This window comes from Malania oleifera, chromosome 7, assembly GCF_029873635.1.
Source record: "Malania oleifera isolate guangnan ecotype guangnan chromosome 7, ASM2987363v1, whole genome shotgun sequence".
Lineage (NCBI taxonomy): Eukaryota > Viridiplantae > Streptophyta > Magnoliopsida > Santalales > Ximeniaceae > Malania > Malania oleifera.
The window spans coordinates 101852883-101874892 of record NC_080423.1 but is presented as its reverse complement, the minus strand read 5'-3'; the positions used below and the strand labels follow the sequence as shown (position 1 = coordinate 101874892).

Here is a 22010-nt window from a genome sequence, read left to right as displayed (position 1 = left end):
TTTCTATTTGTATGTGGAAGGCTGCTTTTGAGTGCCTAAGTGTTGATGAAAAGGTGAGAAGGGTGGGGGTTTCTCTGGTTTCGGCATGTAATTGTTGTGAGATGAGGCAATCAGAAGATTTGGAGCATGTGTTAAATAAGGGGGACCTTGCTTCTGAGGTTTGGAGGAAGGTTTCGGTGGAGGTAGGTGTTCCTTTCCTTAGGCAACAAAGTTGGAAAGAAAGAGTCCAAATGTGGTTTAATAGGACTTCTAGGTTCTCTCAATTGGGTTCATTGATGGGGTTGATTCCTTGTTTAGTAGTTTGGAGGCTGTGGAGAAGGAGATGTGTGGCTAGAATGGGAAGAAAACTAGAGAGTAGTACTGATGTGTGGCTCTCCATTAAGTATTGGGTGGGGGTTTTGAGTAGGAACATGACAGAAATGGTTCAGTTAAAGGATGCTGATTTTCAGGTTTTGCAGAATCTGGAAGTGCAAATTGTGAATAAAAGAATTAAAACTATGCAAAGTGTAAGATGGTTAAAACCGAGGCAAGGGAGATTGAAACTAAACTTGGATGGGAGCAGCCTGGGGAACCCAGGGCCGGCGGGTGGTGGTGGCATCCTTAGAGACCATACAGGTTCTTTTGTATTTGGTTTTTCAAAATATTTTGGTTCTTGTTCAAATAATGAAGCTGAATTGAGAGCTGTGTTGGAAGGAATAAAGATTTGCAAACAGTTGGGTCATACCTGTATCGATATTGAATATGATTCGAATATTGTAGTTAATTGGATTAGAGTCAGGAAGTGCTCATTGTGGTATTTGTGGGATTTTTGGGAGAAGCTTATTGGTTTATTGGAAGGAGTGGATTTTTCGATAAATCATTCGTATAGAGAAGGGAACAAAGTAGCAGATGCCTTGGCTCGACAAGGTGCTATGGGGAGGAATAGTTTGTTTACAAATAGTAGTCAACTCCCTAAAGTTAGCAATGGTTTGTATAAATTGGAGAAGATGGGTATGGCTTATATTAGGTATGTTTAGCTGATATTCTTTTGGATTTTGCTCATGCTTTTTGCTATTTTTCTTTTGTTTGTTATGTTGTGTAAATTTTATTTTGTAGGTCCTAATTTGTTTTGTTTTGTTTGGACTTGTAACCCGGTTTTGGCTGGATGTTGGTGTTGTTCTTTGGGAGATTTTTAACATTTTTCTTTTGTTATCTTTCATTGATTGTCTTGTAACCACGGTATTCCTCCGCCAAAAGTGAGGGGTTATCAATAAATAAATGGAGGTACCGCCCTTCTTTTTAAAAAAAAAAAAAAAATGCATGTTGGGATTTTTATGATTATTATATAAATCGTGTGGCATGAGAAATCTTTTAATGGAGTGATATTGAAATGTTATGGTATTATATTATTTTCTAGAATTGTTGAAAAGGAATGCATAATATTGCATATCATGCTCTGTTGAGTCGTGATCCTAGTTATGACTATGTTTGTGGTGCTTTGTTGTGCCGCGATCCTGATTATGTTTATGGTGCTCTATTTAGCTGCGATCCTGATTATGGTTATGTTTTTGGTGCTCTGTTGAACTGCAATCTTGATTATGTTTATGGTTCTATGTTGAGCCACGATCCTGATTATGTTTATGGTACTCTATTGAGCCACGATCCTGGTTATGTTTATGGTGCTCTGTTGAGCCGCAATCCTGATTATGTTTATGGTGCTCTGTTGAGCCGCGATCTTGAATTAAAGGAAAATATGTATTTTCAAGTATGTAGGCATGAGTACAATTACAAATGGCTGTTTGTTATACATGTGATGAAATTATGTGGTTATGAAAGTATGTCAAGCTGAAAAAAAAAAATATGGTTTGTAGGAAATGAATATATATGATAGACTAGAGTATGGTTGGTAGAAAATTTTATATTAATACTTATCTTTGGTTCATTGTTGTAGAGACCTAGAAAATTTAATTAATAAAAGTAAGAAAAAAAGAGAAAAGAAAGAGAGAGGAAAATAATAAGAAAAAGAATGGAAATTTAAAAGGGAGAACAACAAGGATTCATCGACAAACCTAGGGCCTTCGTCAACGAATGTCTCTATAGGTCTCATCGACAAAGTACACGTGTCTCGTACACGTGTCTTGTTGATGAACTAGCCTTTTTGTCAACGAAGTGCCTTCATGGGTTCATCAATGAATCACTTGAACTCGTCGATGAACACCGGCCTATAAATAGAGAATCCCTTATTTTCAGCGCCATTCTCTCTTTCTCTCTCTCTCTCTCTCTCTTCGATTGTGACTTCATTATAGCCCGGATTGACGATCGGGAACCGTTACGAGGTTTGTGGGGTAGATTCTTTACAATTTAGTTGGAATAGATTTTCAATTTGGAATTTCGGGGCACCATCCCAAAATCAGGGTGTAACGCCCCAAACCCACCAAGTGGGACCTAAAGGTTACGTGTTTCTTTCACCTGTTTCTGATACCATATACCACAATCATGTAGCAGAAATAAATATACAACCTCAATTAAATACTAGAGTCCATCTATATACCCCGAAAACAACTGCATCCATCTGTTTATATTACATCCCAGTATTTAAAAATATACGCTAAACATTAAACTATTATCACAAACACTCCAAAGTTTATAAAAAATACTACCCTGCTCGGAGCTCTAAGCTCGATCGCCTGATGGACCTAAAAAATATAATCATCCACTAGGGTGAGACACATCTCAGTAAAACACTATTTTATCGTTCCCTAGACCCTATATACTCCATATTAATAATAAAACTTAAAAATACCCTACTTACCCTAATTTTGGCATGATTCCTTGGAACCTCAAACTAAAAATCTGTTCCACATAGGTTGCAGAGAATCTTCCCACGAACCCTGTGGTGGTTCCTGATCGTCAATCTTGGCTTAATCGGAGCCGAAATCGGAGAGAGAAGAAGGAAGCTTTGTAGGGTTTGGGGGAGAGAGAGAGAGAGAGAGAGAGAGAGTGAGTGAGTGATTTTATTTTTTATGTTTTTAAATAAACTCTCGGTTCCTTTATATGTTTCAATATGACGCCCCGATTTTCGTACAATTTTTTTTTAATAAATAAATAATCACGTCATAAATCCACAACATCCACAAATCGACCACGTCAACAATCCTAGTACCATTCATACGACCCGACCCGCATTGGATACCAGGTAAAAAGTATTTTATTAAACAACCTAACAGCGGAAGCCAGTATATACACACAAGTCAGAATACAATACCCAGAGTATCAACATACATAAATACACAACACTATCTCATACCCAAAAATAATACAATCCTAGGAAACCACACCTCCCTAGTCAAAACTCACCCTGTATCTCAGGGTCCCAGCTCCCTATGATCACGGAGCTCTACCACCTGGCCTATCTCTGTTCCTTGAAAAATTTAGATAATTTGAGTGAGACACATCTCAGTAAGAAGAAATAGATTATTTACAGTGTGTGGCCAAATGAGTAGAATTATAATACACTTTACTTTTCAAATCATCATTTCATTTGAGAAAATACACTGATATTCACAAACACATAATCATATAAATATACAACACAAGCTTTTATAAGCTAAAAAATCATTTATCAAATTTAATGATTTCCAACACATATTTACACGCGAAGTTCCTGAGAATAGGGAAGATTACCTGCCCATACAGGTAGCTTCCCTCTACCCTAACACGTTATGCAGCCGGGTATAGCCACATCTGATACCCATCAGGGCACTCACCTTACTCAATAAGCCCTCAGGCGGAGAGTTTCACTTCGCTTTAATTATTTATATTATTAACTCACACTGTTCCATTTCTCAATTTTATCATTCTTTATTTCTCAATTTCCATTCTTTCTTTCATTTCTCATTTTAGCCAATTTTATCATTCTTTCACTTTTCATTTCCACTTTACTTTCCGGCTTATGAGTATCCTCAGTATCAAATACCAACATCGCGTCTGTAACTCATGGCCACCCTGAGGATCTTTCTATACACGCTATGCTTCCCCCCATGGTCAAGGTTGTGCGGCCCGAAGGCTGGATCTAACCGCGGTTGGCCGACCCAGTTAGATCAAATATTATATCACATATCGCGTCTGTAGTACGACTGGCCGGCCTAATACCCTGATCCGGACTCAGGGGGCCCAACAACCCTACACAATGGCACAGTCGACTGTCACGCCACACGCTCCAAGAGTCCGTGTGGTTGCACTAACACCACTCGCAACGGTACAGTGCTAAATATCATAACCATCCAACAGGGTTTACCACCACATACCCGCAATCATTATACGGTATTGGCATTTCATCAATTATATTCCAGTATATCACAATTCAGTTCAATATAAATATTCTCATCATTTTCTGTGTACATTTCATCATCTCGTAATATCATATATCATATTTCATGTATTTTTCACATTTTCCCAAAATACTCATTTCTCATGCAAATAATTTCCACTCACAAATGAATACCACATTTCATTATTTTCCAATATCAATAATTCACAAAATCCCATTTTCCAAACAAAACATTTCTACTCATATAATAATACCATATTACATTATTTTTCACTAATCAAATCAGTAATTCTCATTTCAATATTTTCTCAGAAATTACACATTATTATATTTTACACTCCAAAATATCATAGTTTACAATTACTCAAATGCCACACAATTTATCTGATATTTATATCATATTAATTTTCAAACAAAATATCATATGCTCAATTTCACATATCCATTCAAATAGAAATTCTAAAAACACTGCTATAATTTATTCCCCTTACCTGACTTACTGAGAGTATCCCTAGAATCCCAAATTCTACGCCATTGGCATCTGAAATTCAACTCCTGTAATTTAAATTTTTCCCAAATTAATTAATCTATTTCTCCAAAATAATACCCATCTAGCCTTCCCTAGACTCCATATACCTCAAATTAATATTTAAACTATTATTTAACACCCCTACTTAATTTTCTCAATTTTGCCTGCGGGTCCCAAAATTACACCTACGGCGCTCACCCGGGCCCTAAATTTCAGAAATCCTACTTCAACCCAAAATGCTCAATATTTTAGCATTTCTAAATTAATGCTAATTAATTAAAAATAAGCCCCTTAATAATCGCCGCACCCCAAATTTAGAGTTTTGGTCCGACACCCCCACGAGAATTCCGTCCCACTAGACTTGTAGAGAATCATCCCTAGATTCTCGTGGTGGTGTCCGTTCGTCAATTGGGCTTATATTTTGCAAGAAATTAAAGAAAAAGGGGGGAAATGACTTACCTCAGGGAATATGCTTACGCCGCTCCTACCACCGATCCGCTCCGGCAGAAATGACGGCAACGGCGAATGGAGTCCAGTGGTATCTTCGGATTTTTGATCGGGCGAAAATCTGTCATGAAATCGAGGAGAGAGGGAGAGAGAACGCGAGGAGAGAGAGAGACTCTGCAGAGGCTGCGCAGGATAAGTGAAAGAAAAAGAAAAGAAAAGGAAAGAAGATAAAGAAGAAGAAGGAGAAAGGAAGAAGGGGGGGGCTTGCTGCCAAATTCCTGAAGCTTCTAGCTTCAGGAATGATAATAATAATAATAATAATAATAATAATAATAATAATATATTTAATTAATATAATAATAATATATTTTATTAATAAAAAAATAAATTTTAATTAAATTTTTTTTTCTTTTTCTTTTAAATCCGATTAATTAATTAGTTAATTAATTAAAAAAGTATTGAATTATTTATTTATTTATTTATTTATTTATTTATTATTTTTATTTTTATTTTTATTTTTGGAAATCAATCCACTAATTTTATTTATTTATTTATTTATTTATTTATTATTTATTTATTCATTTATTTATTTATTTATTTATTTTTGGAAATCAATCCACTAATTTTTTTTATATCTCTATTTTTGGGATTTTTACATTCAATACTGTCGAGAAACGATTTTCTCTATCTCTTAGAAAACTGTCGCCGATTTTCTATTTAACCGGTTAAGATTTACCATTTACCCATTACTGACCCGAGGTAAAACCCCAAAATCGCTGCCGATTTTTCTTCCTCTCCAGAAAATCATCGCCAATTTTCTCCTTCCCCAGCCAAAAATCTATTTTTCTAATTATTTTTATTATTTTATTTTCACGAGTCTCTACAAAGGGTAAGTAAGATATTTTAGGGTTCAATGGGCTACTTGGAGTATTCGAAACCTAGGAAGTGTTAAACGAAAATTGTTCTGGGAGTTGAGTTTACTAATTTGGGGAAATGTGATTTTAGGTTTTTGAGCTGCGAACGCCGTGGGGCATAGGATTTGGGATTTTAGTAGACCTCTTAATAAGCCAGGTATGGGGAATAAATTATTACAGTATTTTCTAAAATTACTGGTTGAATGAATATGTGAAAGGAAAATATGATATTTTACCTACAAATATTATGATATGAATATTAGACGAAATTGTGTGGCATATGACTTATACTGAAACATGTTTGAAATTGGGTTGTGTAATTTGCACAGAGAATGATGATAATATGATAAAAACATATATGGAAAAGTTTTTTGCAGTAATGAATATAAAAGAAACCCAGTCATGTTTATATACTGAATTGTAAAGATATGAGAATTGTTTTATTGAGAAACATGGAAAAGTGATATATACTGAAGAGTATCTTCTGAGAAATGATGAAATATGAAATATGGAAATGTTTTATTGAGAAATGTTGAATAACATGAAATAAGATATATATATATATATATATATATATATATGTTATTATGAGATGAAATGAGTATTGAAATGATGAAAATATCATTGATATGATGAGATGAATTGTGAATACTGAATTGTGAAATGTGAATATTAAAATATGAATGTGAAAATGTGTATAGTGCAATGGGAATTCTACAATGTGAATACTGAAATGTGAATACAAGAAATGTAAAAATTGTGATGAGAATACTGCAATGTGAATACTGAAATGAGAATATGAAATGTGAATAATACAATGTGAATGCTGCAATATGAATAATGAACTGTGAATGTGAAATGTGAATGATGAAATGTGGAAATGAGAACCCTAATGGACGATTATTGATATTGAGCACAATACACTAGTGAGGTGTTAGTGCAACCACACGGTCTTGTGATGAGTGTGGTGTGGGCAATCGATTGAGCAATTGAGAAGGGTAGATTTGCCCCTGGGTCTGGACCAGGGTTATGGTAGGCCAATCATACTACAGACGCCTGGATGGATTTCCTAATTTGATCTAATCGGGTGAGCCAACCGCGGTTAGATATAGCCTTCGGGCCGCACAACCTCAACCATAAGGGGAAGCATGGTGTGGAGAATATCCTCAGGGCAGCACAACCTCGGCCGTAGGGTGAAGCATGGTGTGGATAGAATCAACCTTGACCATTGGGTGAAGCATGACGTGGAGAGAATCAACCTCGACTATGGGGTGAAGGATGGTGTGGAAAGAATATCCTCAGGGTACCTATAAGCTACATACATGGATATATTGGTTACTGAGGACACTCATGTGCTGGATGATGAAATGAAATTGAAAGTGAAAAGAAAGAGTGCGAGTATAATAACATAAATAAATAAGGTGAAGTAAAACTCTCCTCTTGAGGACTTACTGAGTAAGGTGAGTTCCCTGATAAGTATTAGTTGTAGCTGTACCCGAGTTATTTGGGCAGGGTTACAAACGATATCAGAGTAGAGGGGAGCTACATGTATGGGCGTGTAATTTCCCCTATCCTCAGGAACTTTCGCTGGTAAATTTGGGCTATATGTGAATGAGATGAAAAATGGAAATAAAACTTATAAAAGCTTGTGTTTTATACTTATATCATTATGGGAATAATTGGTGTATTTTCTCCGATGGTATTATCACTGAAATATATATATGTATATTATGATATAATGAAACTCATACTGCCACACACTATAAATAATTTATTTCGTCTTACTGAGATGTGTCTTACCCAATTATCTAAATATTTCCTGGAACCGTGACAAGCTTGGAGAAAGAGCTCTAAGATAGAGGGGAGCTGATACCTTGATTAGATAGGGTGAGTGTTTTGAGCTAGGGATGGAGAATTCCTCTAGAGTTTTGATTGATTTTGGGAATGTGTTGGATATGTGTATGTGTATGGATGTTTAGTACTCTGGTTAATTGTATTTTGAATGATTTGTATAAATTGACTTCCACTGATAGGGTGTTATATAAGTTTGACTGATTACCCGGTATCTCACTTCAAGTCGGATTATGCTGATACATTATCAGAGATTTTGACATGGCCGATGTGTGATTTGAATATTTATTATTTATTGGAAAAAATGGTATGAAAATCGGGGCGTCACAATTGTTATATAGATGTGATTTTAAGGAATAAGTTATTAAGTTGTTTCATACTAAAACTCATGTTGCCACACACTGACAATAATTTATTCCGTCTTATTGAGAGGTGTCTCTCCCCATGATTATCAAACATTTTTCAGATGCCCTGTGCAGTATGACAGTAATCAAAGTAGCGCAGTGAAATCATGTGTGAGACTAGATAGAGAGGTTTAGATAAATTGTTAATCTTGTTATTCTGGTTTATCTTGAAATTCTTAAGAATGTATTAAATTGATTTTGGAGTTTTTGTTGATACTTTATTTATGTTTTGATAAGTTCAGAACTTCATTGTGATACTGGAATGGTTTTATTGTTATATTGGGATATTTTAGTTACTCTGGTAATTTTTATGGGGCTCTTCTGCTGTGTATTTATTAGTATCATAGAATTTTAGAGAAATTTTAAACAAAATTTCAAGATTGCTACAGAGACTCTAGCACATGTATTTGAAATAGGAACCTGTCCGAGCTACATTGACCTTATAATTGTTTATCTTTGTGATAGGACCTTGGTCGCTAATTGAAAGAAAGCAAGGTGCTACATGCAGAATAGCTAGTTTACACCATTGGAGGCTATACCATTGGTATATATAAAAATGATATTCTAGGCCATTTTTTTCCAAAGGCAGGTGAAAATTTTGGTACAAAAAATTAACTATTGAATAAGTAGGTTAATTAAGGCAAAAATTCCTATCCATAACTCAAAAGCATTATACCTGAACTCTATATAGAATTCAATCATATGATACTCTGATCTTCTATGAGCTATCATGATAGACAACAACTATCATTTTTAAAACCCCAAAGTCATACAATTCTAAGCATAGTTTGCACATAAGGACTTGACAGACCTTAGTAACTTGTAATCAAGGTAGGTCAAACGATCAACAAGGCAATCTTACACAGATTCTTAAGATTAGGTTTGAAGAATCAATAGGACAGGGAATAGATGAACTTCTAAGAACTAAGCGATTTACTAGCCAAATTAACTATAACTATAGCTCACGACACCTTTTTTAAACATGTTATTAACCAACCAAATACAAATTAAACATCATCAATAACCTAAAGCAGAAACTAATTAATGCAAGCCTTATAAATATTATTGGGTATCACTTGGTGCATACATCAATGCAAAAGGTTTAATATCAATTTACTAAAATATAAAAAAAATCAAAAATTAAAATGCAGGATATTACACAAAAATGCTAATTTAAAAACACACAAAGATGTCTTTACTATGAATTTCTATATTGGATGAAAAAACTCTTATCTTTGTTTGACTTGGGACTCAAAACCCATAGATAGTTTAGAATTTATTATGTAAAAAAGGACCAAGATGCCAATACAAATAATCAATTATAGAAATGATTTAGCATAAGATTGAAATCGAATCATGTTAAGCACATAGGTATTAGCTATACTGTGTATTATTTATACGTGTTTTCTCAGACTCGGTTATTTGCAGTACTTTCAAATCAAATTTTACAATTATGCAAAGTTATCTGCCACACATTGGTAATAGCATATTTCGTCTTACTGAGAGTTGTCTCATCCCAGTATTCCATTATTTTTCAAGTGAACTAGATATGCGAGCATATCATACTTGTAGGTAGAGGGGACTACAGTATTGCCTTGTTTGGAGGGTAAGTATTTTGGGTAGTCACTTTTTGAGTAGTCCTTGGATCCAGATGAGGGAATTTTGGGAATGGTTAAGTATGTATAATTTGAAGAGATACTGACTCTCTGGTATTGTATATATTTGATGTGGATATTTGCTTTCTGTTGCATAGGTAGTTTATAGTTATACAGGTTCCACGGTCCTTACCTGGTCCGTGATGATGTTGTGGTTTATATTAGAAGGTATCAAAACGGTGACATTTTATAGTTTATATATGTGGGAAAAAAGTGGCATGAAAATCGGGGCGTTACAATTCAACCCTCACATAAGCACATATATTCAAAACACTTTAACATAAAAATTAAATCAACTGAACATAAATATCATAAATTGTGTTATTGTTCACATGTTGTTTTATTTTTGAAACGGTGTATGATGTTGTCCAGAAATAAGTCCCAAATGTTCTTTGTCAAGTAGTCAAGTTTTATGCATATAGATGTTATTTTCAAAGCCAAAGTTGCAAGTTCTATCTTAACAAACTAATATTCATACATTTGATTTAAGCTAGCGAGTACCAATGTTGCATTCTATGGTTCCCATAGTTCCCATAGGGTTATTCAAAGATGTGATTTAATCAACTAGCAAGGGTTCAAAGTGGTTTAATAGGGCTTCCAGGTTCTCTCAACTAGGTTCATTGAAGGGTTTGATTCCTTATTTAGTAGTTTGGAGGCTGTGGAGAAGGAGATGTGTTGCTAAAATGGGAGGAAAATTAGAGAGTAGTACTGATGTGTGGCTCTCCATTAAGTATTGGGTGGGGGTTTTGAGTAGGAACATGATAGAAATGGTTCAGTTAAAAGATGCTAATTTTCGAGTATTACAGAATCTGGAAGTGCAAATTGTGAATAAAATAATTAAAACTATGCAAAGTGTGAGATGGCTAAAACCGAGGCAAGGGAAGTTGAAACTAAATTTGGATGGGAGCAGCCTGGGGAACCCAGGGCCAGCGGGTGGTAGTGGCATCCTTAGAGACCATACAGGTTCTTTTGTGATTGATTTTTCAAAATATTTTGGTTCTTGTTCAAATAATGAAGCTGAATTGAGAGTTGTGTTGGAAGGAATAAAGATTTGTAAACATTTGGGTCATACCTGTATCGATATTGAATGTGATTCGAATATTGTAGTTAATTGGATAAGAGCCAGGAAGTGCTCCTTGTGGTATTTGTGAGATTTTTGGGAGCAGCTTATTGGTTTATTGGAGGGAGTAGATTTTTCGATAAATCATTGGTATAGAGAAGGGAACAAAGTGGTAGATGCCTTGGCTCGACAAGGTGCTATGGGAAGGAATAGTTTGTTTACAAATAGTAGTCAACTCCCTAGAGTTAGCAATGACTTGTATAAATTGGAGAAGATGTATACGACTTATATGAGATATGTTTAGCTGATTTTTTTTTGGTTTTAGCTTATGTTTTATGTTGTTTATCTTTTGTTTTGTTTTGTTGCGTAAGGTTTGTTTTGTAGGTCATGTTTTGTTTTGTTTTGTTTGGACTTGTAACCCGGTTTTTGGCTGGATGTTGGTGTTGTTCTTTGAGAGGTTTTTAACGTGTTATATTTTGTTATCTCCCATTGGTTGTCTTGTAACCACGGTATTCCTCCACCAAAAGTGAGGGGTTATCAATAAATAAATGGAGGTACCGCCCTTCTTAAAAAAAAAAAAAAAAAGGGTTCAAAAACTATTATAACGATTTAAACAAAAGTGCTGAAATTACCAAGAAAATTGTTTGGATGACTAGACGTTGTTCAACACAAGTTAGACCACACCGAAGTCTTTCATGCAAGCTTTGAAACACCGAGATGAACACAACAATGGAATGGGGGAATAGTGGCCGTGGGGTGTATTTTGTGGTGGCCATGTGGACATGTTGGAGGGGAGGCCGTATGGGTTAAAGAGGGGAGGTGGAGATGGTGTCGCTTGATAGAATTGTGGTCTTTCACCACCTGATCTTCAGAGAGAATGCGTAGCCTCGCACTACACAATCAAATTGATTGGACAAAGCTAACAAGTTTTAGTAAAGGAAATTCCTTTCAATATTTAATATTAAATCTTAGCTGAATATTCAGTTCTTACAATGGAGATATATAAGCTAACATAGGGAAGAGGGGGACAAGACATTAACTTAGCTAATAATTTCCACACAAGCATGGGAGACATAGCTAATTAATACACACAACTTATAAATTAAATACTAACACAACTTACTAAACTCACACATTAAATACTCTCTCATGCAAGCTAAGCTTAAGTGTCTTTCAATATAACAACTTAAATGTAAAACATAAGTCAAATTAAGGGAGGTCAAATCCGTGTGGGGCCCACATGGGTCTTGGACTGGAATTTGCTTCCATACTACACTTGTGGTCTTCAAGAACCTAATAATCTTGAAATGAAATGTCTAACAAATACAAATTCAAGAAAAATAATAATAAAGTCTTCTATCATAAGTCATCCATAAAAAGTCTTCAAATCCCATGTATACCTACAAAATAGTTAGGAACAAAAGTGGACACCGAGAGGTCGTCCATATGTCAACATATCGGCAAAAGAGTGGATATCGGAAGGTCGTCCATCTCTCAGGATGTTGAGCGATTTTTTTTTTTTTGTGTTAAAACCCTAAAAGTTGCTCGGATCACTCCTAACTTTTTTGAACTGGTCCGAATTATTTGGGATAGTCAAAATTGGTCAAAAAGAAGTGAAAACTTCTGAACAAGCTGAGTGATGATTTTCTCGATTCTTGCTCCAAAAACCTAAATTTTGCCTAGGTTGCTTCTAAACTTAGCAGACTGTTCCAAATCACCTGGGACAATCAAAATTGGTTAAAAATGAGAGGAAATGTCTAAAACTAGCCAAATAATTTTCACAATTTTTGTTTCAAATTTATGAAATATGTCTAGATCGATCCTAAGTCTTTCAAACTGTTGCAAATCACTACGACGGTCAAAATTCGTCAAAGATGAGCGAAAATGCCCAAAACAGGCGAGTTAATTTCTTGATTTTTGTGCAAAAAATTTAAAATCTGCCCGAGTAATTCATTATCCTTTCGGATTCTTCCAATAGCCTGGGACGGTCAAAATTAGTCAAAAGGAAGCAAAAACACCTAAAACGGGTCAATCAACTAAGGTCAATCTTTGGTGCAAGATCCAGTCACTCAATTTTGACCATCAGATTAAGAAATGACTCAACACAACCATTTGTAGTTGGCCACATGCATGTCACCACCATGTTATGACACATAGCACAACTTTGGCCATTTGATTTGTACTTTCTACGAACGGTTTGATCATTGTCATGTCAGTCGTCCATGTGAAGAGAGCACGCCATTAAGGATGAGCATCACGTGGCACTGTGGGATAGTAGGTGACGTCATGCTGACGTTACCCCACCACGTGTCACATCCCTATTTTTTTTCAAAAAAAAAAAAAAAAAACTGATCATTTTAAGCTAGCCACGTTTCACCCAATCATTGTGACACGTGGCATATATGATGTTGCCGTTAGATTTGTGTTTTTAATGGACAGTTATATCCTTGCCATGTGAGCGATCATCGAGTTACAAATAGTATTTGTACTCTAGCGTATTTCTAAGTTGCCCAAGTTGTAATTTTTTGGAAGTAGTGGATTGATTGTCACGCCTGAAGACGTAGGTAATTTTGTACCAGAACTTGTAAATTCTTGTGTTTTTTTTATTGCTGTCTTTTATTATTAGTTTCTAGATTGCTTTAGTTTTGTTATATATTCAATAGCAATAATTGTTGTACGTATTGATGTTTAGCACAAGTAGGGTGTCTGGCACAACAATGGAAAGTGCAAGAAAGGATATTGTTGCATAGATGCACAGAAGTAGTGTCCGCATCCAGACTTTACCTTGATTAGCGAGACCTGGGGGCAGAAGACGCTGATTCGTTGGTTTGGTACCACAGCAGAGGTCCGAAGGGCTGGTTGGTGGCTGGAGTTCCTATGTAATAAAAAAAAAAAAAAAAAAAAAAAAAAAAAACAAGATATCGATTTTATATTTAGATGTAAGGATTATCTGTAGTCATAGTAAGTACCGTTTAATTGATGTATCTAGAAATAAGTATTAATTAAATAAATTAAATGGTGTATGGATATTCACTATATTATAAATAATATCATTATATTTCAACACACAATATAATTAGTCATTATGATATATAATGAAATAATATATAAATATTTAATTATGCTAATAAAAATATTAAATAATTAAATTATATTTTGATTTATGTTTATATTATTGTTGTAATAAATATAAACTTATAATTAGTAATCCAATTAACACATGCATCTTGATTTGAACTTTAAATTATCGTATTCTTCAAGCATAAAATTTTCTGAATTTGAACAAAAATTTGGGCCCAATATATTTACTAAATAATGTTGTTTTAATAAATGTAAACTTATAATTAAATATCCCAATTAACACATCCATCTTGATTCAAATTCTTCACATCATGATTCTATGTTTACGAGTCATAAAATTATTTTTAATTTAATTGTGAGCTACTCATATTTTTATAAAAAAAAAAAATTGTGAGCTACTCAAATTCGGCGCCGAGTGCGGCTTATTTAAAGCAATGAGTTGAACTTTAATATGAAATTATTTATTTGAATTAATCCAAACAATGATTATTTGATGAACTTAATTCGTCCAATTACAGCACGCCTTCAAGCCTTTTGAATACTTTATCCTATTAAAGATATGAGAAAGCATTTGTTAAGAATAAATTATAACAAATTAAAAAGAAAACACATTTCACGTTAAATTTCTTGACATCTATGTCCTAAGTTAGGTATGGCATCAAAGTGGAGATTACAATATGGGAAAAAAAATCATCACGCCTATAAAAATTTGCATTTACATCCTCACAATTCAATTTATTTGTAATTATTTCCTCATGTTTTAAAATTTTGTACTCATTCTTTACAAATACTTTGCTTCTTGAATACGCTTCGAGTTGTCATACAATCCACTCAATATAGTCTAATTATTTTAATTCTCTCCATATTATATTAGGCTACGCTTGTTTTATTATGAATAATTTTTTTTTTAATAGCAAAAAGCTAGACTATGAATCGATCAACAACTCTAAGATATATGATATATCAACCTCGTACGACCTATAAGTGTTCTCTTAAAGCATGTAAACTTAATCTCATGAAAAATTGAAGTTAAAACATTCGAATTAAAATATTATTTCAAAACTCGTTGCCACTAATAAGTACTAACATTTTTTTTTTTTTTTGTCTTTTTTGGGTATTTTTTTTAAGTTGATGTAATAACATTTACATTTTCTTATTTAAATCATTCACAACACGATGAATCACTGTGCACATTATTTTCTATGAACATACTTTCAACCTAAAGTCAGGAAGGTAGAGATATCAAATATAAATTTTTGATATAAGCTAATTATAGTAATTAGCATGGCAATTAGTTCTTGTTTTTTTTTTTTTTTTTTTTCCTTTACTTTTTGTTTTTTTATTAAATTTTTTTCTCACTTGGAAGGAGAAAGAAAAAGAGATTGATATTAATTTTCTTAGAATATCTTGAATAATGAAAGTAAGAAAATGTCGCGGGTATTATGGATGATAGAAAAAAATAGTGGTATTAATAATAAATAAAGGGTAATTCATAAATCATATTACGATTCTTAAAGTATTATCAATCGACAAAAATCTTGTATATATCTAAAAAATTAATAAAATTATAGCGGTAAATTAAAAGTATATTTATTTATTTTTTTCTCATTAGACCATAGCTTTTTGAGTTGTCACATGTAGCCAAAAATTATAGACAATAATTTCTCTCTTAACATGCTTGAAAAGACATATAAAGAGAGCTCAAAGCACAATGTTATTTTTTTTGACTTATATGAAGCATTTCTCATTTCAATGTCAATTGGATATGTGCCCATGAATAAGTATAGTATATATAAAATAAAATAAAAAATTAAAAGCTTATGTAAAAACTTTGTAGATGGCACATGATAATTCAAAAGTTTCTAAAAAGTTTTTGTGTTCACCGGAAATTAATGACCATTCATCGCGGAAAATAATACAATGTCTCATTAGTCCGACAAACACTTCATAAACTATTGGCAGGACACATCCTTAATTGTCGCATTTGTGAGCATGAAGTTTAGGGATAAGGAAACATGGGTTGTTGAAAGGCATAGTATGACCCATTAAAAATATATATATTTTTTTTAAATGTGCCGACATAGTGCAAAAAACTTTGGTATTTGTAATTAGAGAAAAATCTCAAAATTGTGTTATAGTTACAGAAAAACCTAAGTATTAATATGTATTTTCAACCTAATTACCACGATTCAAATATATATATATATATATATATATAATTAAGTCCATTATCTCTCAAGCTCAAAATCTAACTAATTGTAATTAAATAAGCATAAATTGAAAATTTTGCTTTTGCCCAAGGAGACACATTAATAAAAACACCATAGCGAGGGGGTATATGTGCAATATTCACCTTTTTGTTTTGATAAATACCCTCCTCATCTCTTTCAACCCACATAGACAATTAAGAAGAAACAAAAGCCCTCAAACCATGAAATCCTCTGCTCTCTCCTTTTTCATTTTGTCCTTCTTCCTAATTTATGGTGCACATGGTGAAGCAAACTTCATAGCGAAAGTCTGCAAAGACCTTGTCCAAGCAGACTCAACCATGAACTATGCTTTCTGCATGGAGTCTCTGCAAGCAATCCCTAAGAGCCACAAGGCATCTTTGAGAGGTCTAGGGTTTTTCTCCATGAGCCTGGTACAAAAAAATGCCCTTCGCATCGGCCGACTCGTCCAGAACCTCTTGAATTCGCAGGATATGAAGATGAGCGACTACACCAAAAATTGCTTAAAGGATTGCTCCGAACTCTACGCCGACGCCGTGGACAGCGTAAAGGAAGCAGTTGATTCCTTCAAAGGTAGGGATTACGACTCGGCCAACATAAAGATGAGTGCAGCCATGGATGCTTCTTCCACATGTGAAGACCAGTTCAAGGAGGGAAAAGGTTCAAAGTCTCCCATGACAGAGAGCAGCAAGCAAATGTTCCAATTGAGTGGAATGGCTTTGACTATAATTAACATGCTTCATCGTCATTGAGCAACTTCTGGATGGCGTTTCAAATGGGATATGTTGCCTTTTGCATGCTGAATTAGCTTAATCGTGTATGGGTTCAAGTATTTCTGTAATTTGCTTCATCATGAATCATCATCGTTGTTCATTATCGCCATTGTTGTTTTTGTTTTTGTTGTCTTTGTTGTTATTGAAGTTTTCTTTGGTTGTACTAAAATGGTTGGAGTGAAGATAATAGTAATCAGTAAAAGGATAAATGATATTGTGAATCCGAACGAAATATTGTCGACGAACAAGCTCTTGCATCTAAAAGAAAATTGATTAGTTAAAATATAGCGATAAATTAAAAGCATACATTTAAAACTTCCTTTCTTCATACGGCAATTTTAAATATGAAGACATGCATCTTGTTAATTTGCTATTCATCCATAGCCTATTGGGAATTAACAACAAATTTTCGAAACCTGTAAGAAACAAAATAGAGAAAAAAAACACGTCAAGAAAAAATTAATCACGCGCACAAGATAGTATTTACGTGATTCAGTAATTTTGCTTACGTTCACAGAGTTGTAGGGATTTCACTATTATTAAAAAGAAAAATACAAAAAGTGCAACGGTACAATGCTCTTTTTCTCGCGAAGTGTGACCGCTTGACCTAATCACCCAAAAATAATCATTTTATATGCTACGCACAGGTTCCAAATGAGCTACAAAACAGGCCTTAAGATAGAAATCTCTCATTAAAGAAAAGTCAAGTCATCATTCAGATCAAAAGCAACTAGGCTCCACAAAAGCCTAACATAGTCCCCCTTAATCTGATTGTGTATCATATAACCTATTTTAAAAATTTGTGGATGGCCGATTGGCCAATGATAATTTTGAAAACTATGGGCTTCACCACGCACTAATGACGGTCATCCATCATGCATGTGCTCTAAGGCTTTTGCTTCTTTTTAAAAAAAAAAAAATGCTAATGGAGGCTTATTGACTTGAGTTATAGAAGATAGCATATCTCCCATTTTAGATCTCTTCTCATTCTGTTGTTGTTGTTGTTTTTTTTTTTTTTTCTCGGACTATTGGAGGCTATAAGCTTGAGTTACAAAAAATAAGACGTCCCCCATTTTATAATATCTCTTCTCACTCTATTTAAGGATTAATTGAATTGGTCTAATTGAGAACCCTACGTCTAATACAAAAATCCCGAACTTTAACTAGCTAAAGTGTCCTATGAATTGGTAGGATGTCTGTGGAACTCTAATAGAGGTTTAAAAAAAAAGGCACAAGCAAATGGGTGGGGCAATGGATTGGAGAAATTATATAAGGGATCTTCCCCTCCACCTGTCTATTTGTTTGTTTTCTTAATTATATACTTATTAAAAATGTCTCTCTTTGATATTAATGAATGTAGGACCAATTTGTCATATGTCTAATATTAAGGAAACAGACACATGTAGGGTAGGAGCGAGCATTCGGTTGGTTCAGTGATTTCGTTTAATTAACCAAATTAATAAAAAAAATTAGTTAAAAAATCTCATTAACCAAATTGACCGTAATTTCATATTTAATCGAACTCAAAACCAACCGAATCGAATTTCGGTTAAATCGGTTAATCGATTTTAACTGATTTAATATTTATATATATATATATATATAAATTTTTAATATATATAAAATATAAATAATATAAGTAAGATATATATAAAAGTTTAATATATATATAATATATAAAAATAAATAAAATTTTAGTATATGTATAATATATACAATATTTTAATATATAATTATTTATTATTAATTTGTACAATTCGGTTAATTCGACTAACCAAACCAAAATCGAAATTCAAAGAAAATTAAAATCAAACATAACCAAATAAATTTTTAACCAAACCAAGCGGACCAAATCTACTCGATTAATTTGATTTTAACCGAATTATGCTCACCCCTAATGGAGGGGAAGGTCTCCTGTATAATTTCTCAATGGAATGGGATGGGTAAAGGTGCAATATGATTCATAAAACAAAATAAAAATAAAATAGACAACGTGTGCAATATCGCAAACATTGGAAAATGCAATTAGAGGACTTCAAAACTAACCGTCATAGTAATTAATTGGAATTTTTTTTTTACTTTAATATATCTTTCCAAGCCACCAGAGAGTTCACCTTATTCACATGAACCACTTAATTAATTACCTGATGACTCAAAGATGAGAATTCCCGTGGCAGGGGAGACACAATAAAAACCCACTACAATACCCACGAATTCATCTCTTTCAACACCAAACACAAGAAACGGATTACCAAAACAAAAACCCTAGCTAAACCCATGAAGCCCTCTATTCTCTCCCTCTTCATAGTACTCTCCTTCTTCTTCCTTTATGGTGCAAATGGGGACAAGCACCTCATTGAGAAAGTCTGCAAAGATTATGTCCAAAAGAACACAAACTCGAACTACAGCTTCTGCATGAGCTCTCTTGAAAATGTCCCGAAGAGCCGAAACGCATCCCTCCGAGGGCTAGGGTTTATCTCCATAACCCTTGTCAAAAGCGATGCCATTCGCATCCAAAAACTCATCAAGAGGCTCTTGAATAATTCTTGGACGGGGAAAATGGATCCTTACGCCAAAGATCACTTGGTGGACTGCCAAAAAATGTATTCCGACGCGGTGTATACGGTAAGTAAGGCGGCTCCTGCATTCAGGGTAAGGGATTATGACTCGGCCAACGTATATGTGAGTGCAGTAATGGATACTTCTTACGACTGTGAAAATGGATACTCAGAGAGACAAGGCTACAGATCTCCTTTGACAAAGAGCAATGCTCATATGTTTGAGTTGAGTGCTGTGGCTTTATCCATCATTAACATGGCTGGCCATATCATCACGAAATAATTTGTGAATTGTGTCGCTCACTATGTGCTCTATAATTTACTTCATTAGTCACTGTTGTTTTGTTTCTGTTGTTGTTGTGCGGTTGTTTTTTTCCTTTCTTTTGATTATTCCAGAAGAATAAAACACTGGGCGATAAGTTTCAGTTGCGATATGTATGGCTTCCTTTTAATTTACATATTAACTTAATCGATCAGTGTTTATTAGTGCTTTTTATAAGTATTTAATCCTATTTGGGTTCAATTTTATTCCATTTATTCTTGTAATTTATTGCTTCATCATCATTGCTCATTATTGCCATTGTTGGTGTTGTTATCTTCGCATCCCTTTTGCTTATGGTTTTTATTATTATTATTATTTTGGTCTATTGAAGGTTCAGACTAGGCTTAGGTATAAACAAGAGATACGCAACCTAAAACCTTCTCAAAGAAGTCTCAAACTCCATAAATACCGCATATCCTCTACATGATCTTTTTGCCTATCCTAAATAGGTTTCTACACAGATCATGGATAGACTATTTAGATCCATTTGGAACTCGGAAAACATTAAAGAAAGTACAAAAATATATGAAGCACGGCTCTTGTATTTCTTTTATTTTAAATGTCATTTACAATTAACTTTAATCATATTTAAATAGTTTTTTTTTAAATAATTTTTAATAGTATTTGTTTTAAAAATACAAGTAACTTGTAGAAATTAACAAAGATGGGCTGTAACCTGTAAGGCTTCTTGATGATAGGAGATTTTGGATTTGATTCCGTAAAAAAGGTCAATCTTTCATTTATCAAGAGAAAGTTGTGGGACCAATCATGTCATTCTCCAATTTAGCACTAAAACTTGCTGAAAGTCACGGTTTGAGGTCATCTGGGTAGGAGTTCCGAATTAGCGGGAAAAACACATAAAGAGAACCAACTTGAACCTACTAGAAAAAATATAACACAAGAACATATATTGAGAATTTACTGCGCGTGCTATCGTAATCATATTCTTTGGTATTTAAGACTAAACTTTACAGTGCAAATATTTGTAATTTGTCTATCACTTTTACACCTCTACAAGTCAATACCTTGGTTATAAAATTCATACATGACGAGCGACAAAATTAAAATAGTTAATTACTTACCCACAAAGTGCTATTAATTAAATCTTATAATTGATTTTTCATCATGCTTCAAATTAAACTTAATTTCTTAATTATTAATAAATCTTATAATTGATTTTTCATCATGCTTCAAATTAAACTTAATTTCTTAATTATTAATCTTGCATGGAGGTACTCGAACCTTTTCTTAATGCCAAAAATTGAACCACATGAAAGAAAACCACAGCTTGCCCAATTTTAAATCAGAGGAAAAGGAAAACTGATTTATGACATTTAAGGCAATGAATTAAATCCCATTTATGACAAAATGTAAACGTTTTCTTTTAAGGCCATAAATTAAGCCCCATTTATGACACAGTGAAAAAATTTAAATAGATTATATTAAAGCACTAGCAGAGGAACGTTGGACTTAAATCAAGCAAGCTGCTCGAGTTAGTCGGAAGAGTAAAAATGGCATAACGCAGGGAAGAGTAAAGAGCAATAAAATCAGAACAATTAAGTTCTCTGAAGTATGAAGCTGATAGCCTTCCATATTTGTCATATTGTTGAAGGTAGGAAAGAGACGAGAAAGAGGGATTTGTAGTTCCCGCTTTGAGCTTGGTGAAACTCCACAAATTGAGAAGTTGGAAGATAGAGGTTGGCATTATTTAGTTGGGCTTTTTGATGTTTGGTTATCTAGGAAAGTAGGAAAAAAAATTAAAAAAAAAAAATACCAAATTTATGAATTTTTTTTTAATTTAATACATGAAAAATATTTAACTTTTCTTAATTTTAGTCATACTAAAACAAATTTTTATTTTTGATAATACTTAATAGAG

The 22010-nt window shown here is 33.7% G+C and overlaps 2 protein-coding genes across 2 annotated transcripts; both read left to right on the top strand.

The window, feature by feature from the left end:
* The first annotated feature begins 16650 nt into the window (after positions 1-16650).
* LOC131160270 (putative invertase inhibitor) lies at positions 16651-17474 on the top strand. Its single transcript, XM_058115734.1, has one exon. It carries the CDS (start codon positions 16682-16684, stop codon positions 17228-17230), a length of 549 nt encoding a protein of 182 aa, XP_057971717.1. The 5' UTR covers positions 16651-16681; the 3' UTR covers positions 17231-17474.
* A 2014-nt stretch (positions 17475-19488) lies between these two features.
* On the top strand, positions 19489-20285 carry LOC131160269 (putative invertase inhibitor). The gene has a single exon (XM_058115733.1). The coding sequence runs from the start codon at positions 19529-19531 to the stop codon at positions 20090-20092; it is 564 nt and encodes a 187-aa protein (XP_057971716.1). The 5' UTR covers positions 19489-19528; the 3' UTR covers positions 20093-20285.
* The last annotated feature ends 1725 nt before the right edge of the window (positions 20286-22010 follow it).